The sequence below is a fragment of the Haliotis asinina genome, chromosome 10 (genome assembly GCF_037392515.1).
Source record: "Haliotis asinina isolate JCU_RB_2024 chromosome 10, JCU_Hal_asi_v2, whole genome shotgun sequence".
Taxonomy (NCBI): Eukaryota; Metazoa; Mollusca; class Gastropoda; order Lepetellida; family Haliotidae; genus Haliotis; species Haliotis asinina.
Genome location: NC_090289.1, coordinates 25,067,730 through 25,092,914, shown reverse-complemented (window position 1 = coordinate 25,092,914; position 25,185 = coordinate 25,067,730). Strand labels below are relative to the sequence as shown.

General features: G+C 39.0%; 2 protein-coding genes across 2 annotated transcripts; one reads left to right on the top strand and one right to left on the bottom strand.

The window, feature by feature from the left end:
- Positions 1-682: 682 nt before the first annotated feature.
- Positions 683-12,651, bottom strand: LOC137298397 (ras-related protein Rab-13-like). The gene is made up of 6 exons (XM_067830655.1): positions 12,488-12,651; positions 11,834-11,899; positions 7,649-7,721; positions 6,807-7,003; positions 6,172-6,242; positions 683-2,518 (listed from the first exon to the last, which is right to left on the bottom strand). The coding sequence occupies exons 1-6, from the start codon at positions 12,581-12,583 to the stop codon at positions 2,326-2,328; spliced, it is 696 nt and encodes a 231-aa protein (XP_067686756.1). The 5' UTR covers positions 12,584-12,651; the 3' UTR covers positions 683-2,325.
- A 293-nt stretch (positions 12,652-12,944) lies between these two features.
- On the top strand, positions 12,945-22,834 carry LOC137298317 (dnaJ homolog subfamily C member 22-like). The gene is made up of 4 exons (XM_067830521.1): positions 12,945-13,135; positions 14,608-14,889; positions 19,179-19,642; positions 21,910-22,834. Exons 1-4 carry the CDS (start codon positions 13,024-13,026, stop codon positions 22,132-22,134), a joined length of 1,083 nt encoding a protein of 360 aa, XP_067686622.1. The 5' UTR covers positions 12,945-13,023; the 3' UTR covers positions 22,135-22,834.
- Positions 22,835-25,185: the final 2,351 nt, after the last annotated feature.

Genomic DNA, 25,185 nt, shown 5'->3' with positions numbered 1-25,185 from the left:
ATCGTGTCCTAGTGGTATGGCTCATTGTTTAGATGTGCCTTCACCGGACACCTGGTTTAGCCTCGACTATTTTCGGACCATCTGTGCCGTCACAAGTATTCGCACACTCAAACTTTCATCCCGGTTTGGAGTTAGAATCCAGGCGCCACACAGGAGGAGATAGCCCCTGACACAGGAAGATATCGCGCCAGAGGCGTCCAGAGAAGTTGACAGATCCCTATGAGAAGGAAGAAGCACCAAGACAGTGACAATACCATCAATTCAAACAAGGTCAAGAGGACTGCCCAGCAAACCCGTAAAGGGTGAATTTTGGTATATGGCGGCCTGACTTTACCTACCAGTTCCGGTCATGTCACTCTGAGTTCTCCATGGCCAGGTAAACTGTCTACCCGTGGCAGTGTGCCATAAAATTACATTACATGCGCCATTCCTTTTCACAAAAAGACTTCTGTCAATTTGTCTCAAGTTTGGAATGTGGTGCTTGTAACATTGTGCATATTTATGCATGTAAGTGTAGTGAAGATGTTACCTATTCACCATCTGTCTCGTCCTTGGCTTTATCATTTGCACTCTTGTAAATCCAACATCTTGTAATTTTTGGAATGGTATATTTGTACCGTTAAATGTCCTCGGTGACATGCAACAATGTAGGATATTATCTGAATGTGTCCAATCACCATCAAAGAAGAAACAAAATTTTATTTTCAAACATTTCAAACAGGTAATTTACAAATTTAATACGAGTTACCAAGGGCATACACAGTAGCTTCTCCGCGCAGGCCGTACAAGAGAACGATGAGTACTTCTGCTGCGGGGAGTCGGTTTCAAGAGACTGAAGTCATCGGTTGATGTGACTTCAAGTAACGCGTATCCGCCATATTTGTCTGAGATCAGACCAACACAAGTTTGTTTATCAGAGATGTCAGCGAGACCAGTAGCTACTATATATTGGTCACCACATGAGGATATTACCAAGTGTCATGTTTGCCTGTAAATGCAAGCCACTGTACATATAGACAATATTGAGGAACGTGTGGGTTCGGTGAAGCCTAGACGGATAACAGAACACAGTGGACGTTTTAGCACCTCCCAGGGATAACTCATGAATCGGTTTGGTGATGCATACATCATTATGTCTTGACAATTATCGATGCCAATCTTTCTAATTTTTGATATGTTGATGACACATAATGCAGGTTTTCGGCAGAATTTTCCGTTATCACATTTCCCCGTTACAAACAGGATTCCTTCCATCTGCATGACCACTTGAGATTCAGGGATCTGTTGTAAATGGATAATTCCGCCATCTGATCTGTTGTCGGTCAATGCCGGTTGTCGGTTATCACATTTCCCCGTTACAAACAGGATTCCTTCCATCTGCATGACCACTTGAGATTCAGGGATCTGTTGTAAATGGATAATTCCGCCATCTGATCTGTTGTCGGTCAATGCCGGTTGTCGGTTACCACATTTCCCCGTTACAAACAGGATTCCTTCCATCTGCATGACCACTTGAGATTCAGGGATCTGTTGTAAATGGATAATTCCGCCATCTGATCTGTTGTCGGTCAATGCCGGTTGTCGGTTATCACATTTCCCCGTTACAAACAGGATTCCTTCCATCTGCATGACCACTTGAGATTCAGGGATCTGTTGTAAATGGATAATTCCGCCATCTGATCTGTTGTCGGTCAATGCCGGTTGTCGGTTATCACATTTCCCCGTTACAAACAGGATTCCTTCCATCTGCATGACCACTTGAGATTCAGGGATCTGTTGTAAATGGATAATTCCGCCATCTGATCTGTTGTCGGTCAATGCCATCATCTGGGCAGTTGTTAGTGATTCCATCAATCTCATCAGCTTCCTGTCAATGATTCCACCCAATCAGTTATCTAGCAGCTATCCCGTCCATCTGATCACCCGTCGATCAATGTTCCCATCCAATCAGTTGTCTAGCAGCTATCCAGTCCATCAGATCAGCTGTCGAATATGATTCCACTTAATCAGTTGTCTGGCAGCTATCCCGTCCATCTGATCACCCGTCGATCAATGATTCCATCCAATCTAGCAGCTATAACAGTTGCCTAGCAGCAACAACAGTTGCCTAGCAGCTATCCCGTCCATTTGATCACATGTCGATAATTGATTTTCCCCAGTCAACAAGTGGCCAATCAGTCTATCCATGTGAAACGTCACCCGTGACAACAATGTCCAACAACAGCTACATTTATGAATCTGCTCATCCCTGAAAACAACACCATGCTCACTCACTTGTTCCTGTACGGATCAGGTCATGTCGGACTTGTCTTCGACGACCAGCGGTCATACCCGAGCCGACTTTCCCCTTTCCTTGTCCGGGAGGGGGCTACATAGTTCAGACAGTCTTTGGGCCTCCCACTTTTGTGACCACGTGGAGTTGGGTTTACCCCCTCCCTTCCTGTTGTAGATGCCTTGTAACAGATCACCGAACAGCTGAAGCACGCCCTCTCCCGTCGCTGCCGAGGTCTCGTAGTACCTGGAACAAAGAAACGTAAGTGACTCGGTTATCTTCGCAAGTTTCCGTTGCGAGTGTTATCGTCATTAAAATAACTTTAGAATTATGGTTAATTCGTTATTCAATTTGACTTCTAAGTACCACGGGGACTTGTTAAACCAGCGTCAAGCATTCAAGCAGATTTGCATCCCGAGGGCGTCACAGGATCGGATTTCGAATCCCGGAGCCTACAGCTCTGAATCATATCGGTACCAAACCAAAAATCATCTACCTCCATCTCGCTGGTCAGGCTCGCTAACTTTACTGGTAAATGTCATCGCATTCCTGTTGCAGAGATTGATGCGCGTGATGCTCTGCCAAGACACGATTACTAACAGACTGACATCATAAGAAGCGAATAAGAACATCATTGCATGCCACATTACTTGTTAATTTCTAAATCAAAACCGGTGTCATCAAACACGGTAACACCAAACTGGAGTCATCTACGTATGTAGCCAGACTTTCAAGGGCAGAGGGGTAGCCTAGTGGTTAAAAGCATTCGCTCGTCACGCCGAAGACCCGGGTTCCATTCCCCACGTGGGTACAAAGTGTGAAGCCCATTTCTGGTGTTCCCCGCCTTGATATTGCTGGAATATTGCCATAAGCGGCGTAAAAACAGACTATCTCACTCACTCGCTCAAGTGTGATGGAGGAACACATGCATCAACAAGCTGACATTGACCTCACCTGCCTGCTGTAATACCACCGTGTAGCTAGGTAGAATATTTGAATTGGTAATTCCAAAACTGACATTGACCTTACCTGCCTGCAGTGATACCAACGTGCTTAAAGCGGCGTAAAACTAAACTCACAAAAACCATAGATTTTCAAAATCAGATGGTAATCTCGGGTTCGATACATACAATAACACTGATTCGATCTCGCCGAAAAGAAATACTCGCTATATTCCACTACTAGCTATATGAGTTAAATTTCAACCCACTACTAGATATATCCAGAAGCTCGTTTTAGTCGACCGCTCGATATGACTAGCTATCCGCTATAGCCGAATACACGATATGTCCAACGAATGTCTTATTCATTGTTGAATGTCAATCAATGCCATATCATAATTTTAATACCGTTTAAAACATACATGTACTAAGTTAAACAATCACCACATGCAAGAAATATTCAAAGATTATTACTGATTTTTGGTTAACCACGAGCAGGTGTAGAAATACTAAATCCTCTATCAAGCAAGTACTGAATGTATGACCCAACAACTGTTATAATCAAATGATAGTTTCTCCACAAACTCGCGAGTCTGGACGTTTTTCTTAGTCCCAGTAATCCTACCTTAAGTAATAACCTGCGCAATCAGAGACCCCCGGCAGTTTGCTCAAGCTGCCGTTTCATATAATCCGGACAATCAAACTCTGTGCCAACCACGCCAATATGAAGTCAATATCAAGCCAATATCAAAATGTACAATTCCAGTATGTTTCAGTACATATTATACAAGCCTGTAGATTCCGATGACTGTTGGTAGCAAATTCCCGACATCGGGTCTGGGAGCTGGCAATCACGTTGCCGCAAATTGTATGTTCCCAAGCTCTATTTCAACAAGGCGCATGGCGTTTCTCGTCATATTTCACCTTAAATGGATGCAAGTAATGTTCAAAGGCAGTTATTAGACGAAGGTGTCTCACTGTACTAGGTTAATGAAACCAGATGCAGCGACATGGATACTTTCCACGTTGGAATTAATACATAGAAAGGTGGAGAGATATTGCGTGAAAAAATAATACAACACAAAGCTAACACTTGTTAAGTCCAATTTCAGTTCAGCGATGATGAATATCAGTACAAAATGTATAAAGAAAACTAAAAGGGTTAATTCCCTATGAGTTGCTGCCTCTTTCAGTCTGTCTAGTCGATGTGTGTGTGCATGGGTATGTGTGCGCCCTACCCGTGTGTCTGTGTATGATGCTTGGCAATATTTGCCGTGTGCCTATCTAACTGATTGCCGACAGCGACCTGTACATTCTGCTTCCGCTACGTATGGATGTTCCGATGATCGGAAATAATCGAAAATCGATCGAAACTAGGACTGAAAATAATTATCGATTGTAAAAAATTTGTTTTCGATAATTCGGAATTTTGTCATTTCACTTCCATGACGTAAACTAACCATTAAATTGCACGAATAATCACGAACAAACCCTAATACGCCACCATACTCAACAGTGTAAAGCTGTGGGTATTGAAACATTTTAACCACTTTTCATGTTACAGTTACAATTCCAGTGTCTTTCTTGCAGGCATGCATTTCCTAGCATTTCTCCATCATGTAGCTTGCTGTATTGACGGGTTTGATAAATGAGCTTAATATGAAAGACTACGAGAAGCACAGATGTAAAGGCTGACGAACAGTATATGCTCTTGTCAGTATAAAACTCCGACAGGTATCAGCGCTGTCACTTTCTCTTGTTGCAAACAAGCACTCGTTCTTGCGTGTTATTTGATAGGAATATTTCTCGTCATTTTAGATCTGTCCGAGATTACACTAAAAGTACAGGATCACTGACACATGTAATTTGTAAATGTCATGCCGTGAACGGTTCAAGAATCACGTGCTGAAATACGTCGATGTGTTGGGTATTATATCACTAAAACAACATTAAGTGGCACCATTTTTATGAAAGTCCGACTGACATGTGTTTTGTGGGTATAAAACCACTCTGAAGCAGGATGTAAGTTCAGGTGATATACAATAAAGAGAGTTGCTTCTGAAGTTGATGACTCGGAAGATGATTGGAACACAAGCAGTACAGGAACCGAGTTTCTCTCCCTTTGTTGGGACAACCTATTAAGTCTCCGTGTTATTTGTCTTCTTCAGCTTTTTGCCATGCTATCATTCACTTAGAACATTTTTATGGTATTATTATGTTTGTCGAGGTTCGATATATTACAACAGTACTGAAGAAGTCCCAAGGTGGCGTGGTAGTCCAGTTGTTAAAGCGTTCGCTCGTCCCGTCAAAGACTCGGGTTCGATTCCCCAAACGGGTACAACGAAGCCCATTTCTGGTGTCCCCTGCCGTGATGTTGCTGGAATACTGTTAAAAGCGGCGTAAAACTATATTCACTCACTCTGCAGTCCCATCTGAAACAGGATATTATATCTTCTGCTGATGCTACACAAGGAGGTTTTTGTTTGTTTGAGTTTGTTTGCTTGTTTGTTTGTTTGTGAAATGAGACACTAGTCTATTAAACTTTTAGAACGTTTCTTGTTTTCTATCTTTGTTTCAGTTGGATCGATCGAAATGGAATTATGTAAGTGAATGGAGTTTTAACGTTTCTTTGACCGGATGTCGTCTCAAACGGTTTGTGACAAGGTATGGTATCGCAGTAAAATGTCTCATTTTGAGACATGTCTCACTCAAACGCCGAGATAAAACGTTCACAGCAGCATTGTAAGGTGTTTAACCATTCGTATCGGAATATGTTACATTCAGTGTATTTGATCAAATATATCTTAATATTGGTATGTTATCTGCAGTTTGTTTATTTTTGTCGCCCACCAATGATGGTGCTGTCAGTTGAATATTATAATAGTTTATTTTTCATATCATGACATTTTGGTCCGGTTGGTAAAATCCGAAAACATATAAGAAATGTTGCTGAGTTACCTCATCTTGTTCTGAGAAGCCCACTTTTTACCTTCAGCTGTCGACACACAACGCTTCTGCTTCAAGTCTGTCTGTGAAAAAGGAACATTTCGTAAATAAGCATGTTTACACACGCCTTGAGCATGTACTATTTGCGTGGATATGTGGCCTATATAATTCATGTAGTGTCAAGAACTTGCTGTGCTATGACTGACTTATTCTTTGTGTGTGTCTTCAGCCGTGAATCAGATACACATGGAAAATCAAATGACTGAATTCTGTGGTCAGCAAAACACACATGCTAGTAACACCGACGGCCTGGGTTCGATTCCCTCCAAGGGCACAACATGTGAAGTCCATTTCCCGTGTCCCCTGGCCTGATATTGCGGGAATATTGCTAAAAGTGGCGTAAAACTGAACTCGTTCACTCAGACGCTCAAAGGTCGCCACATTTCGATAACCGCCCGATTGCGAGACGTTCCATCTTTAAGGATGACCAGGTTAGACATCTCTGTTCTCGAGCCGTCATCACCAGTTTGCAGAACACCACCATCGAAACATGACCCCAGGCCCACGTAGAGCCCCGACATGACTCCTGCATGATCAATGCTCTCATGTGTGTATGTAAACTAAAGCGCAGTTTTGAATCCTGTTACCTTGTTAGCTACAATGACGATTTCTGGCGTTCCAGATGAATATTTTTTAACTTCTCGCATCCATGAGTCCAGCGTTTCGAACGATGCCGCATTTGTGACGTCATAGGCCAAGAACATGGCATCTGTTCCTCCGTAGAGCTCGTTCCGTACGTCCATGTACTCCGTACTGCCAGACAGATCCCAGAGGTGGACTCGGACTTGGGGAATAAACACATAAATATCAACAGCAGCGTAAGCACGTTTTTGTTCATATCTCATTGTATTCAAGAACAGACTATTCAATATTCAGTCATTTGTGCAAACACATATAATCAGAACAAGGGGCGTAGATAGTGATACTGTGCTTTTGGAGAGTGGGCTTTACGCCGCATTCAGCTATATGGCGGCAGTCAGTGAAATCTCGAGTCTGGACCAGATAATCCAGTGTTCAATAACATGAGCATCGATCTACGTACTTGGGATACGATGACATGTGTCAACCAAGTCAGTGGGCCTGACCACCCGATCCCGTTAGTCGCCTTGTATGACAAACATGGGTTACTGCAGATCAGTTCTAATCCGGATCTTCAGGGATTAACAAATTGTACCGTGGAATCGAACTTGGATCGGAGTGACAAGCTTACGCTATATCCGCCAGAAAAACACATCGTTCCTCCTCGTCGTGGATCTGCAATAGCCGACTACATAGACAGTGGCATTTCGCGTTACGAAGCGACCCGCGGCCTTCAGACTGACCGCCGAACGCTTTAACCACTTGGTTATCAAAAAGAGTATATAATGATTTGATTTCACACAAAACTGTAACAGATGTTTGATGGACTGTGTAATGGGACATTACTTACGATCGGTCCCTTCCACCTCGTGTATCTTAAATCCATAGTCTACTCCAACAGTCGGCTGGTACCCGGTGTTAAACTTGCAAAGTTCAAAACGTAAAATCACATTAATTGTATTATAATTGATATAATTAACTAAAGTAAATACGAAATGAAATATTGGCTTGTGTAATGTATTCGCATAGTCATCAGCTGTATAAACAAAGAAAGCTGTACAAGAAACACACACATCTGTAGCATATTACCTGCTCCTGTACAGAGTGTACACATTTTCATCAACTGTCCCGAACAGTGTTTATCGTACACTACTCATCAAAGGTTTAGAATCACTTAAAACACTCACTATATGTTACATATATACATATGGATACATAGAAGATTAATTTCACCACTAACTTAGGGGAACTTACAACCAACTGCAAACCTTAGGAAGATGACTTGCACAAGGATCGTGCATCAGACTGCTGAAAAACATGTGCAAATACTGTGCATGTGAACAGCTGCGTTATGGTGTAATTTTTACCAAGTTTTATCATATTCTGAACCCATGGCAATACTCTTTTCAAAGTTACAAATTTGTTTTACAATCCATCGGTTAGTGTGTAAGCAGTACCTAAAACAGTGTGGAATGTTTTTTAAAATCTAGTTTAGAACAGTTTACTGAAGTAAGTGGTTACACTAGTGAGTGTAGACTTTTGATGGCTAGAATATACCAGGATACAAATAATGTTACTGTACAGCGATAAGTAGAGGTCACATGTTAAACCCATGCAAGGGGGAATCGAACCCGCTTGGGAGTGGATAGCGAACACTATACAACTTCAACCCCCATGAACGCTTACATACAAAGCGCGTTTTAACTCAAAACGTCAATCATGTCACATTGAATTGTTATTGAGATCTGTTATTACATTTCAATCGGAAGAATATATTCCCCATCAACAAAAAATAAACATTTCTAAAGAAATACGACCTATTATCTACAAAATACACACTCAATATTCACTCAGATATAGGTTCTACTATATATATACTGTATATTATATCTATGCTAAATTACTCTGTCGATGTTTACAAACCTAATATATTTCTACAACATGTCAGGGTTGACCTTACTTAAGTCTACAAAAGCATCACTTCTATTCAAACCGGGGTTTTTTTCATTATTTTACCGACATGACTGACAAGTATATATATTATTTTACTAAACATGACGTTTATATAAAGTCTCGGATCTGTACAGCGTATTTCCCCAAATGAACATAACACAGTAACCCACTGTGAATGTTATACATTATCTGCTGCAGACTTCATCAACAAGGGGGTAAGTTTAAGGTTAAACCTATAAGAACCAGTAGTGTTATAAATGTTACAACCACAGACATCTCCCCATGTGTGAATATTCCGAACCCGGAAGTATGAATTGAGTACTATGCTGAAGTCCATATTAAAGGTAACCAGTGAACGATCATCCCAAATGATTCTCAAGCCATTGTCATGGCGTTTTAGAGGCTCTATGCGTATATGAATATCCCTATTGGTAGTTTCAAAACAGGTATCGTATGCAAAAGGAGAATTCATCTGTGACGTACTTTGGTCACATGCTGCATTATACCTTGACATTTCTGGGCACCGTTTGATAGTTACCTTTAAGAGTGTCATTAAATACAAATGCACGACGGAAGGGTGAACTGGGAACGTTATTCTCCATAAGAGAAATTCCACCATACCGTGTCAGAGGACCTAACAAAATGTAGTTACCAAGGAGCAAAGGGTTAGGACTGACAACTGTGTGTATCATTTACAATGACAATGAAGTGTACAATATGTACATCAGATAAACCTAACACCCGCTCATTGCCGTTCCGTTTCCATCATATCCCACACTGAGAACCATGAACAACTATCCTACTTGAGGGGCCGGTCATTTATTATGGGGCTGGGGGTGAGGGTGTGGTTTGAGTGTGAATTTGAGGCTGTGGATGTATTAAGTTCCTAGTAAGATCTTGTCCACCTTCGCTAGTCCGGTGTATCATGTCCCCATTCTTCTATGACAAATACTTCGACTTCTTTCGCTTACAGAGCTTCTCTTTTAGTCCGACTCGAAACATGCGACGTCAAAACTTTCCATCCAATCAAATTACAGATATGTGCGATAGAAAACATGTGCTAAGTCTCTGCATAAGTAGACAGAAAATCAACCGTAAAAATGTAGGCTAATGGACCCAGTGTATTAAAAATAAAATAATGGAGATTAATACACTTGATAATCCTTGATATACCTTATTTTTTACTTATCAGCTACAATCTTTACGTTCACCCTAGTGTATGAGTAAATACGCCATTCGTTGCTTTGATTTCAGTGGGTTTTGATATAAATCAATCGTCAGTTTCTGCATTGGATCGTGTGGGGTTTTTTTTCATTAGGCGTGTGGTTTTGTTTTTGATGACCCTCCCCTGGTTCCCCTCAATTCAATGGGTCCCTCAGCCTTATAACGCCTGACCGCCCCTCAAGAGTACCTGGCCATCCTGGCTGTCTGGTGCTATTGTGGCCTGTTAAATAATTACACAATAGTTAGTTCCGCTGTAAGGATTAAACTTACAATCGGCTAGTGGGAAATATCTAAAACTCCCATTCTCTTTCAGAGACTGTTCAAATGCAACATGTTATATTTTGGATGACACTTTCAAGTAAAGTACAAAATGTAGCACCTAGAAGCATCGGTGACTGTGCTGATTATCATGTCTAAATTGTACCCAGAAGTTTGAAACTTCACACTGAGAGTGTGGGTTCGAATCTCGAATATTACTCGACAAAAAGTTCTAAAATCGAAAGCGTAATTCCATGCAATATAACAGATGTTACATAAGGAGCATCTATATATATTAATCTAAACCTACAGGTACTCTCGCACTTACTGTTCTCCTGATGCCTTCTCTACATTGTACAGTTATGAGTCAACTTGTTTAGTTGGCTGGTGATATATCCTTCTACACAATGAGTTCATTTAAAAACATCAATAATTTTTAATAAACGCAAAAACGGTTGCAGTCGTTTTCCTTGCAAACGAGAATGCGTGACCTTTATCATTTATCACGATTTTTTTTTGTATCTCAGTTATCTGTTTTTATACCGATTGTAGAAGAAAGCAGTTTTAAAAAATCATAATGTGCGTGTTATCCACATCATACAGAAAATTGCCGAAAAAAACACGTGTTTGCATGAAATATTGCTGCAAAAATACAAACGGTGCGGTTCAATTCTGCGGACACATGATGCAACGATAACCTTGTTTTTCGCGTGAATGTTACAAAAAGACAGTGTCACATGACGTGTTTAACCTTTCTATATACTGACCTCTCGTGCACGTGTCTTTCCCTCCTGGACATAAACATGACATTATTATGAAGACGTGTGTATCAATTGTGCAAAAAGGAAAGAAAGGACTTTGAAAAATGGTATCTTTTTAAAGATCCAATTTTCCTACTTCATGAGTTCTATGAAATGCTGATAGCTTGTAGTTGTACGTGTCATTAAATTTGGTATGTACACTCATACTCAATTCTTATCATTTTTAGGCCTACGAATATTTTTTTATTCTTAGTATTAAACACAGAATTATAATGTAAATACATAAACAGCAATAAAGTATATACACGTGTATACCTTGGAAAGAGATCGAAAATATTCAATGAAACAGTCAGTTATCTTATGGGTTACTTCTCTATTTTTTACGTTTTCACTGAACTTTCGAATAACTGAAAGACCGTAAGAAATCAGTTGCCATGTATTTGGTTATAGCGTAATAAATATGGAGAACCGATACTACAACATACTCCTATCACAAAAGTTCAAAGTTCAACGTAAGAGTTTGTTAATGGGTGTTCATGTTTGTGCTCATTTTATTTGAAAGAACAATAGTAATGCTAATGCTGTGTCTCAGATATACAATCATGGCAACGTGTTTACACTTAGTGGTTTTTCAACTAACTAGAGCAGGAAAATATGCACCATTATAGTTAGCAAGTTATTTAAAAAATCTGGCTTATGTATTCAGCAACGTTTCAATGCAGAATTCTACCGTTATTAGGCTGAAGTGCAAAATTATTCCATGACGTTCTGTGCATCCTTATTTACTCGCCAAGATCCAGATTGAAATGTTGACCAACCATAGTGTAGAATAGTCTTACCTTGCTTTCACAGAAGTGTTTAATTAGACACGTCTTGCCAACAGCAGTGCTGCCTATCCCGACGATCTGTACAGAAATATTGCATGTCGTAAAATTTCGTATCAACAGTAACAAGCAGAAAATCCGAGGGAACGTTATTTCTTATTGTGAAGAAAATTTAAATAGAAATGTATATGACTAACACAGTCGCATCACAAAAACAGCATCTTGATCCTAGAATGTATATGGAGCGTTACTATGCCTGTAACTGTCGTTTTGAGGCGACCATTGGGCTCGGGTGGTCAGGCTTGCGGGCTTGACAGACACATGTCATCGTATCCCAGTCATGCAGGTGGATGCTCATGCTGTTGGTCACTGGATTGTCAGGTCCAGACTCGATTGTTTACACACCACCGCCATGTCACTGGAATATTGCGGACTGCAGTGTTAAACAGCAAACATTATCTGCTAAATGAGAGAATATGAATGCATATCCCTGCGTATATACTGTGTAATATACAGTATATTCAAAACGCAGAGAAAATCAGAACCAGTGTACATCCTACTGATACCACGAATCATGTGACTGGAACTACCAACAGTGATTATTTCGTATGCTGAGGAAACAAGGAAGTTAGTTCACGGCTCGATCGGTGATGTATTTCTGCACTATACCTTCACCCAAACCAACGAATCGACTGCTAGCTTGACATCCACGGGTAAATGTCCAGTTTTCCTCTCCATCTTGCAGTTTACACCACCAATCCTCATTTATTATTAAATTACGTTCGTATGATCAACCATTCTGGTCTAAGTGAAAGCACCTGTGGTTGCCTAACAACCATACACAAACTGTTGCATTGTGGGAATGGTGGGAAATCCCCTTGGCCGAAATCCACGGGCACCAAAGGAAGGGGTTCCCCGCAAAGTTACTTTAAATAACTTGTTGTAGAACTATTCTCATTTCAGTATTTTACTCTTCAGTGTTGCCTCCTACTATTAACAAAAAGAGTTATAGAAAAACACCACACATTATCCCTAAAACAGACGCAAACTATTGGCTAAGGACACGTCACTTTTATAGCTTTATCGCTCTAACAGGTGACTGCGCATGTGCAGTAGTGGGAATTTCCGTTCAGGAAGATAAGATGACCTAGGACTGGCATGGGTCGTGTATAAACTCTAGGACCTCATAAACGTGGCATTTCGTAATGGCTCGGCTGGTTATAGCATACGTCCTCTGGTTCTTCGGAGGTTGGGTCGGTCTGCATCACTTTTATCTCAAACGGGATCGTCATGCATTTGTTTGGTGGGCGACTTTAGGTGAGTTGCCTACATTCAGGTACATTAGTGTATGTCAAGGTTCCCTATAAAACTAAATCACTATGACATTTAACGTATGTTAATTTTTCTGGTGCTGTATAACATGGAAACTCGTGTGCTATTACAGTGCTTCCAAAGAATTTTTGGAAAAACAATGGTATTGAACAAATTAGAGTGCGACTGTTAAGTTGCACAAATTATAATGTGACAGTGTCAAGTTTAGGATTCAAATTGTGGCACAACTGCATATAAAATCATGTAAGAACTTTGATTTACCGTTGCTATCAATTACTATGCATATTTTCATAATGATACACAATTCTGTCACTTTTTTTCATAGGAAAATATATGAAACTGTTTATATAATCTGTTCTTAAATTAATTGTGTGAATTTGGATAATGTTATATTTATACAGAAAATCAGATTCTGTCATAATGTGACTAATAGTCCTAATGATCTAGGAAATGTGTGATCGCAGTATTATGTGTGCCTAGTATTATTCATGTACTTCAAAATGAGAAACAAAGTAAAACTGACAGTATATCTTAAACTTTATTTCTATTTACAATGACAATACAATGAGAAACACTTAATCTTCATTATTAAAAATGTGAATAATAATTGTGTAAAGCATTGTCATGAAATGTTTTTTATTAATTAGCTAATACTGTTCTTGTATATTGATGACTGAAGGATGTACATTGTTTTAGTCAAATTCTTCCAGTCTGAAACATTAAGTTACAATTGTTAAACTGTTACCTATACAAAACCAGTGCTCTTCTGTTTTAGTGACTTGATGCAGCTGACATGGAATACTGTTACAATGTTTGATGCATGCATTTCTTTCACTAACACTACAAACTGAAAGCGCTAGTTTCTGAATATATCATTTTGATTGCAACAAATACATCCATTTAAATTGAAAGGAGCCCCAGGGTGCCCAGTGATCCTGAACCTTGCGTCATTTAGACCTTTAGCATTGCAGAGAATGCTAGGCAATAGGGAAAATTATTTAGTCAGGGACTGTGAGACAGCCAAATAAGCCTCTTACGAGAAGTGAAATTAGACTGCAGAGGTAGTGAGAGTGTTATGCCCCTAATAATAAAATATATAGTTCCATGGCTGCAGCTTTTGTGCTAGCGCTGTTATAAAATAATAGAATTTTTTAAATTATTAGCAAGGTACTTTAAATGAACACTTTAGCACAGGTAAAAATAAGAATATACATGAGATACTTGTCAGATACATGAGGTTAACAATTTCAACTAAACAATGGAGATGTTTTATTGTTTACAGAGTTGGGGTTTTTTATTTGGAGGGGGGTAGAAAGTTTGTAGGGTTGTTTATTTATTAACTGAATGCGACAGTTTCGTACTGTGAATCAATATTTTTTCAAGTCGCGAGCCTATGGACTGAAAGTAATATTAGATATCATGCATTTATGGAAAATCCATGACTGATCATATTTCAGGTGGTGTTTTTGGACTTGGCTGGATACGAGATTTGTGGAAATTACCAGAGTATGTCCAAGAATGCAACCGAGATGAAGACTGGGAAAAGGAATTTTCTGAAAGAATAAGTGTCATCCGGAAACCCTCTCGGAGCACCAGCAGATTTGCAGGGGAGATAATCATGGGCAACATCCTTGGCTACCTTGTTCGATCCCTCTTACCTGAGCAGTATGTAGACAGCACAAAGCTGGACCTGGGCTTCATCCTGGCCGTCTCCCTACCTCAACTTGGGGCTGCTATAGGTGGGTACATGGGGTAGCAGGATCCTGCTAATCCCATGGGGAGTAATGTACATGTTGAAGCCATATGTGGTACTGACCCTTCATCTTCAGCATGATGAATGAGCGTTTTAAGGGCAAAGAATTTATTATGGATTTACTAGATAACGACAATGCCAGGTTCATTACTAGGTACATGTGAACATAGTGTCAAAGTGACACAGCCATTTTACAGTACTGCTGGTGATGTGACACAGCCTGGTTCAGTTCTGGTGTCAAGCTCCAATGGGGTAGCCTTCTGGTTAAAGCATTTGCTTGTCACGCCAAAGACCTGTGTTCGATTGCCCACATGGATGCGATGTGTGAAGCCACTTTCTGGTGTCCCTCAATATGATAATGCTGGGATACGGCTTAAAGGGGCACTAATGCAGAGCAATTTCTGTGGACTGGTGTAAACTTTTGTTATTGTTTTTCTCCCGTAAGTACCCGGATGATATCCCAGAATTCGTGACTGGTTCGTGACCTCTGCTGCGCAGTCCTTGTGCGCAATTGATAGTTTAATTATAGACAGATCAACTAAGATGAAGTCATTTTTACTTCATTACAAATGTATTGTGAAAACAAATGAAACACTTTGAAGGTTAATCATCTGCCAGTGATACAAATAGTAAAAAACTATTAGGACAGAAAAATAGCTAAGTCAATGTACGTCTCTATATTTTGTCTCATAACCCTAATTAGTTTATTGTATATTTGTATGATTTTGAAAATTACTGAAAGAACACACGGTCTGCTTATACTTATAGTACATTTCTAACATGACAGCAACATTTATACATTGTATCAGGGATTTCCTACCTCTATATACACTCCCTGATTGTATAGATTGCCAATGTGGATCCTGTTTCACATACATAGGCGATCTAGTGTGTGTTTTCTGTCATATAGATTCTGCTGAATGCTACAACAAATAAATCAAAACAAAATGCAAATAATGAATGTAAAACAGACTAATTTTAAAGCAACAATGTCAGGATACTACCTTGTTCAGGAATGTATTCATCAATATCCACATAAAAGAAATCGTATTCCATTCATCTGCAGCTGGTAAATAATCCTGCTTTATATCGTGTGTCTTACAACAGTCTAATTTGCGAAAAAGTAACACATCATTTCACGCCTTTCACATTGGTGAAAAACTGACAAACCTCTCATTGGTCACCCAAGATAGCACACCTGGCAACTAATTGTATGATATCCGCCATTCTAAGTAATTTAGTTAACCAATAATGAGCAATCAATCAATCAACGCAAGGGTGGTTAATTCTTTGAAGGGAGGATGGTGTTTTTACACTCGCACTTTATGACAGGGTGTAGTCAGTATGAATTAGTACATCTACACACACTGCCTTTTGACAAATCCGCTAGAAGATGAAAGTACTTAATTAATCAGTGTGTTATCGGTTAATCCTTTGATCGATGTTTGTTTTTGTAACTCAGCTGATAAATCCTCTTGCATCACATACATGCACATATTACATAACATACAATACATTTGCCATTACAGGCCTTAATTTATAATGTTGAGTATTTACACCAGACAGGAGAAATGCCAAATGGGAACCTTTGTTGAGTAACCGAAGTGATGGTACTACTCATTATACCATTTTAATTTCATTAACTGACCGTCCAAAGAATGATTACAAATAACACGTGTAGGTTTACACCATCAAACGTGAGTTACAGCATGGAAGATGTAATCTCTGTGTTGCATGCAGCCTGAAAACACCTATGGGCCGAAACTGTTTTGAGGATACCAACGGAACTTCGTTACATAAGGAATACATACTGGCATTTGCAGTATACTTGGGTAAATAGGTATAATAAGTTGGGTTTTTTTACGTAAGAAAATTTTCAGATTTCTCTACCAAAGGCAAAGTCATTGTTTTTAGTTTACGAATTCAAATAAATCAACATAGCTACCAAAATTTACGTATGATATTTGCTATCACAGCTGAACTAACACTCAAAACTAGCTAAATATAAAGCTTTGCAATCTTTCAGACTGAAACAAATGGCTTGCTATTTTTAAATAATGGCATATGATGGGCATCCGGCCTCTTGACTGTTTAGGTGAAGAAATTCTGCTAATATGGACAGGAGTCCAGTTCCTTTGTCCGTCATGGTCGAGGGAGTGGGCGCTGACCAGTTTGCAGTTTGGTTTCGTAATTAGACCATTGGCAAGGAACATTATTCGCTCCGCATCAGTGCCCCTTTAAGGCAGCACAAAACTAAACTCACTCTCTTTTGTCCAGTGTGAACCAGCAGATGACTTGACCAACAGGTCATGAGATAAGGATGAGGTGGGGGTGTTTGTGGATATTACAGAGAGGGGGAGATGTTTCTTGTCTTATCTTTCAGATACCCATATATCTATTTTCTCACGTTTGGATTAGCAGTTTGTAGTTGTGAGTTAACACATTAGGTACTTTGACTATGGATCAAGTATTGCCCCTTCTGCAGACTCACCTCAGTGTAGGTTTGATTTTTTGGCAAGTTTTGGGGCTGTTGCTTGTTTCTCTTTTCACATCTGCAAATACCTTTTTAACCTGTCATGTATTTCCACACTGATTAACATTCAAATTTGGTGAATTCTACTTATTTTACCTCTTACCTGCGTCTGTTCATGTGTATTCCATGTGTAAGCTCAAAACAGCGATACATGTCAATTAGGGATAGGACCCCTGAAGATCCGGATTAGAATCGGTCTTCAGTAACTGATGCTTCTTATAAGAAGTGACTAATGGGATCGGATGGTCAGGCTCGCTGACTTCATTAACATGTCATTCTATCCCAATTGCATATTTAATTGCTCATAATGTTGATCACTGGACTGTCTGGTCCAGACACAGTTATTTTCAGACCACCGCCATATAGCTGGAATATTGCTGAGGATGATGTTAAACAACAACCAATCAACCAATCAATTAGGGATAGGAAAGGTAGAAATTTTGAAACTAGATAGCTAAAGCAGCATTGTTCGACCCGACCCAGTTACCCATTGCTGCTGTATTCACCTTAAGCATTAGCACATTCTTCAAATTAAAATTTTGTTATTTTGTACTTGAATCTGACAGCTGTTTCTCTATAATATAGATTGAAATATATACCCTCACTGAGACATATCATAAACAATTCATCACAAATCCACTTTCTGTTTGTCTGTGAAGTTTCAAATGTAAAAACTTCAAGATACTTAAAAAACATCTGTTCCAGTATTTTAGAAGTAATATGTCAAAATGTAACCATCTTTCTTGATCAGATGTTTGAAATTATCTGATACTTGTTTGAGATCTAGTGTATGTGGTAGTCAGAATATGGCTGAAAAACATATGTGACTTTGAATATTAACTCACTCACTCAAATGGGGGTGGATGGGTTACAGTTTTCCATCAGACAAAATCATATGGAATTTACAGTTCAGTATAAGTGCTTAATTAGTGATTGTATTCATAATTATGTCACTCTGAAATTGAATGGTATTTCGTTTGATGATAAAATAAGTTAAGAGGTGGAAAGAGTGAGTTGAAAGCTCTAGTCTGCTATCAACTAGCATAAATGGTTGTGAGGTGAAGTTTCAAAATAATCTCTCTTTTTTGTATTTTAGGGCATTTATCCAATTTTTATATCTTTCACTTCACAGATCTTACTGTTTATGTCTGTTTATAAATTTTGTTGGTGGTGTGCACTGAGCTGAGATGAATAACTGTTGAGCTCAGAGAGTCCTTGGTTGGAAGACCATATGTGATAGCTTGACTCCTTTCTTGGACTTGTCCTGCCCCACACCTTAGGCAAACGAGTTTCTTCAAAATTACCTCTGTTCACTCAGCAGAAAATGGGTACCCGGTGAGATAAGTCATGTAATTGTTAACCTTCTAAAGAATAAGAGGCAGCTTCGGTTATTGAATATTGGGGATAAAAATAATCAGATTCTGATTACAGTGAGCAACTAGTTAGATGGTAGTAGTAGTAGTAGTAGTAGTAGTAGTAGTAGTAGTAGTAGTAGTAGTAGTAGTAGTAGTAGTAGTAGTAGTAGTAGTAGTAGTAGTAGTAGTAGTAGTAGTAGTAGTAAAACAAAATTTCATGCTGGTCAATTAATGAGAAGAAAATGCATTGTATATGAATTTTTAACAATCTTAAAGTTTGATTTTGACAAGAAGACAATATAAATGCTTGTTAATGCAAACTTAAGACTATTAGTGGTACAGTTTTTATCGTGAGGGTGTTCAAAGTAATGTAATTTTTTTCGATAGGCGTTCATCTTGTAGCAAACATTGGCTGTCACAAAGGCTCCTGGAGCTGGGCTGCACTAGGGGCATACATTGGCACTCCCTGGTTAATCCTTAATCCAGACAACGTGGCTGTAGCACCCCTCCTGTCAGCCATCTTTGTTCAATGGAAGGGTGTGTCATGGAGAACTGAACCAGAGCCAAAACGAGGCTTTTTTCGACGTGTCAGCAAACTGACTTTCTATGGCACTCTTTATCTAGCTCTATGGGGATGTGTGATTTATTTTAACGGCTCTATCACAACGAAAGATGGAGAGGACATTCCTCTGAGGGAGGCCATTCCAAACTTCTTTAAATCTCCAGCTTGGGCTGAAACCAAAGACTCCATGCACCGACTGTATAACTATTACCAAGCACATGGCTGGAGGAAGATCTGGGATGAAATCAAAGAGACCTTTGATCCAGTAGGAGAGCAAAACGCATATAAGGTTGGTGTTGCTAATATTTCCTCTTCCACTTAAAAAAGGATTTCATGTTTTTTTCTTAATATCATAAAAATATCAATAAGCTTTTCTTAACAAGTAATCAATAACAAGTACTGGAGACAGCTTGAAACTGGAATTAAATATAGCCTCCATCATTTGACCAGGAAAAACTACATCTCAATAGGTATTACTTACACAAACATATAAGGAGAAATATTTTATAAAGTTTGTTAATTACTGATTAAGATTTCAAATTGCTATAACGTAATTTTTGACAGCAGCATCAGAGCAGAAACCATGAATTATCAATAAATACTAAGTAGTGTGTATGTGATGCATGTACAAGTGCAGATGAATACATGCAAATACCTAGTTGTGTGTATTACAACATGTAGTAACACTTGGACAAGGTACTGTGTGCCCACCCAGCTACCTCAAAAGGATGGGAAAGCCACATTAGCCACAGGGAGTTGAAAATGAAAATATGATGTGTTGAGATTTACATCTGAACATCGAGAGAAAAAACAAAGGTCTTTGAGCATGTATGTAGATGGGATGTACTATAACAGTATAACAGTATAACAGTAACACCAGAAATTATACTATCATGATATGAATATTATCACATAGAGCGTCTGCCCAGAGGACAGAAGGTAGTGGGTTCGATCCCCGGTTGCATTATACCAAAAGATCTGCCTGGTGCTTAGCATAAAGTTCAAGAAGGACTGGTCAGCTCAGAGTCAATCTGACGTGTCAGAGTGGGGCATTCAAGCTTAATGTATCTCCGTAAAAAAATATAAAACTAGCTTAAGTCAGAGCTAGTACAAGCAGCCACACATACACATACATGCACATCTTCATATGAGCGAAGTATAAGTATAATGTTATAGTAATTCCCAGAAATTATTGATAATCATGTTGCGTCATGTAACTCACTATGTTTATTAACTTCTGGCGTTTTACTTACATAAACATGTTAAAACATCATCCTTTTACAGTCTCAGTCTTGTTTTAGTACTTTGTTAGACCTCCTCGCTCAGCAATGCATGCCTGAATACACCTAGGCACGCTACCCATCAAAGTTTGTAGGTAATCGTGTGACAGGGTATCCCAATATTGGACCACCTTGGCCTTCATATCTTCAATATTTCTCAGTCCCTTTTGGTTTATTCTGTCCTTCATGACTCCCCACACATTCTCAGTTGGGTTTAGGTCTGGGCTGTAACTGGGCCAGTCTAAAACTTGAACATTTTCGCCCGACAACCACTGTTTTGTGTAGCGCGCAGTGTGTTTTGGGTCATTATCATGCTGGAAAATCCAATCATCTTCATACAATGTTTGTGCTGTCGGAAGAAGGTGACCATTTAGAATGTCAATGTATCTTTCTTTTGTCAAGTTTCCCGTGACAACACACAATGGCGTCACTCCGCGAGCTGATATGCCACCCCACATGTGAAACTTCGGGCTATGTTTTGGTCGCTGGTAGATAGGTTTGACAGTATCTTTGGTCCAAATTTTCACACAATTAGGGAAAAGCCAAACAGAACTTTCATCCGAAAAGAAAACATTATCCCAATCTTGATTTTCATGAGCCCGACACCAGTTTAAACGTTTTTCCTTTTGTGCATCTTTCATCAACGGCGAGGGAATTCCACGTTTTTTCACCCAATTAAGTCTGTCATTCCTGCCTAACTGTTTCATTGCATACCTGAGGACTTCCTCTGCTAATCATTTCATTTCTGATGTTCTCAACACTTTTCAATTTGCCCCTACTCACAATCTGGCCAAGTCTTCGGCGATCCACAACACTGAATTTCCTAGGCCGACCTGCCCCTGCTTTGTGCTCTATTCCGGTTCCTGTTTGAATATTCTTCAAAGTTCTGTATACTGTAGACAGAGGAATACCATGTCTACAAGCTAACACTTTAGCATCAGCCCCACCCCTTTCAAAATCATCTAGAATGAGCTTTCTTTTCTCTCTTGCTGTAAATTCTACCATGTCAACACAGGAAGCCGTCTGCTCAGACAAGGGAGATAACTCTTGACGTAATGAGCTGCCTTCTAAGCCTTCAAGAGTTGTCTCCCTTATTTAGTATGCTTAGTGCATAGTGAAAGCCCTTTTTCCAATCTTAGCATCATTAGAAAAAAACCAAAGATTTTCTCAATAATTTCTGGGAACACTGTAAACACCATTTCACCTCACCTCACCTCACCTCACCTCACCTCACCTCACCTCACCTCACCTCACCTCACCTCCGTTTCTACTTCAGGTTCTCGGTGTTAGCGCAAGTGCTACTCAGGAGGAGATAACCCATGCCTATCGGAAGATGTCACGTCAGTGGCACCCAGACAAGCAGAAAGATCCCAAGAAGAAGGAAGAAGCTCAAGAAAAGTTTATAGAGATCCAGCAAGCTTATGATATACTGTCCTCCATCAAGTCCAGGAGATCTGCCAAAAATAAACAGTCAAGCAGGCCACAAAAAGATGAATTTTAGTCTCTGAAATAGATTTATTTGTAAAACAAATATGTCATATTTGATGTCATCTTCAGTAATTTCCAGGGTATAAATCTCCACTATACTCTGGATGCATCTGTGGCTCTATGATTTTATTACCTCCCTTGGCTGGCTTTTTATCCAATCAGGTGTCTATGCTGGGAAGTTGAGCGTACTAATCACAACTCACTTTCGCTTCTTATCTTATCGAACTGATTGAACCTAACAACTCATATGATGCAGAGGTACTCTGAAAGAGGTAGAAGGAGCTCTTGCATGTCAATTTGTATGATTTTCCCCAAATCTGAGTCCCATTGTGAGCAAACCTTCACACCATCTTTGTTGACACTGACAAGTTTGGTTGTAACAGTGGCTTAGCTGATTTGCAACTGTGAGAATTTAGATCCAGCAAAAGGAGATTTATAAAATTATCAGGTGTGAACGCATCCTAGGTATAGTGGAGATTCATCGTAAAGTATACCATGGAGATTATCAAGAGTGATTTGATGCAAGTCTGCAAAGTGTTTCAAGATACCTGTTTGTATGGTTTTCTTTTATATACAAATTAGAAATGAATAGTTTCCCATTTTTCTCAAAGCCAGTTTTCAGTCACTGGGTCAACCAAAAAAGTATCTTAAATTCCCAAATTATAATTTTTCTTATCAATTCTGGTTACTCCAGTAATTCATACAAAAACAAAGAGAACTTTGAGTATGCCTATGTAATTTCATTGAGAATGTGACCTGTTCTCCATCGGTCACTAACTCAAGATGTTTTAAAACCTAAAATTGAGTTTTAACTGAAAACACTGCAGTTTTCAAATTTGTCCAGTGTATCATATGTTATCTTTGGGAATACACCTCAGTAAAGTACAGACTGAAGACTTTGTTCTAGAATCTTTATTTTACTGAGAAAGTGTTTCCCCAAATATACCATAAGTTTTAATTAACAAATATACCGAGCCAAAAATTATGTTGAGCCTATATGATACTTACAACCTTCAAATGTTTTTAAAATGGCATCAAATGCTGTATTTAAACAAATAATGGCTTCAAGAAAATATAGACTATAATTTTTACCAGTAATATATTTGCCAGAGTTTGCCTGCCATGTAAATAGTTCATTCTCTACACCCTGGGGAGTATACATGAATTCAACAGATTATTTGCTTCTCTTGTTAATCAGGGAAAGTGTAGTCCAGGTTGTTATAGAAATAACAGATTTTCTTGATAGAAGATATTTCCAAGAGAGGTAATATAGTTCAGTCATAAGAATACACTTCGTGAATGGATCTGATAAATGTAGTTATTATTCAGCTTTTGATGTGTGGGCATGTATGATTCCTGATAGTGTGATTGTTGCCCTGTTGACCAGTTGGACCTAAGTGCAGGTTCCAAAGACTTTTTTGATGGTTGTTACTTTTTATAAATATGGTTTATTAATGTCTTATAGATTTTATTTTTCCATAGAAATTGTGAGGTGAATGTATGCACACTGAAATCCTACACATGGAATTGTCCCTGTGGTAACTTGATGTTTTTTTTAGATCTGGAAATGTTTTCACTCAGTTTTTATAAAATGGACCTGCAATCTGCATAATGTTAAAGTTGGTGTCATGTTCCTGCAGGGACATTTTGTGTTGACTTTGCTGCAGGGTAGATGAGTAGCTGAACACAGACTGTGGTTATTCTATGTCATCACCGTGTCAGTTGTTATTATTCCCAATCTGTGGTGTTAGCATCCAAGATGACTTTCAGTTTGAAATTGAATTAGAGGTAATCATAAAAGGTTGTGAAAAGGCTTCCAGATCAAACAGCAATACTTGATTGAAATATCCTTCAGTGGAAAAATACGATGCCTAAGAGCATAGAATTTTGATTGATGAATCTGACTGTTAACAATTAGCTAGTGCACTGATGTAAATTGTTTGTTGTTATGATCAGAGACATTGACCGAGAACCTCCTCATCCTAGAACCTACGTCTCTGGTGAAACAACTCTCTGTGACAGCAGCAAGCACTGGTTCTAATGTTAACATATCGGTGTTCAAGATGAAGCAAGAGAAAGAAGGGATCCTTGTCGTAATCCTATTGTAACATATGACTAATTTAGACCTTACTATTGATACAGATTAAAGAGATTCATAATCATTAACTAAATAGGGATTGATTATTGATTGATATTTGAGTAACAGTTGTGACAATAAATATTAAGAAGTGACACGAATGATGGATATTAACGCATCTGTGTAATGGACTTTAACGAAAACAGAATTTGATTTAATTCTTAACATATTTTAAAAACTGCTCATGAATGAAGATGTCAGTTTGTATATTGTGTGAGTAAACTGTAAGATAGTACCTATGACACAACAGTTTTTCATAATTGTTCTCAGTGGCGGTCAGTAGTGGTTTAGCCTTTATTGTGGTTAAAGTGTTGGCTCATCACAACGAAGAAGCGGGTTCAAATCCCCACATGGCTGCAGTGTGGGAAACCCATCTCTGGTGTCCCCAGCTATGATGGTGCTTGAATATTACTAAAAGCGGTGTAAAATCATACTCAGTCAATCTGTCTCAATGACGACATTTCCAATTGTCAGTCCCTTCAGTGATATTGAAACACTATAAGAGCAAATCAATTTCACCTGGACCCTTGATAGTTTTGAACACTGATTGTTCAAAAATGTATATATGTATTTTCTTACAAATTGTAAGAATTATTCTGTGACAAAGTGTCCTTTCATGTTTTATGCAAATTTACCACCGTCCACCAAGAAAATCTACATTCAGGTTCTCAAAAGATGCCATTTTGGTTCCAGTTTTTCAGGTGTTACAGACTTACTGTATGTGTGATTAAAGCGTGACTCACACGGGTTGGCATGTCATACCAATCTGTTGATTTCCATACATTGTACATGTTTGGTGGTAGTAGCAAATATAGATTATTCAGTCTGCCAATATTAGTGTCAAGCTCATATTATCTTAAGATGTTATATTTCCATGGTATGAAAATGCTCAAACCAGCCTGGCAGAAGTTAGACTAAAGATTTGTG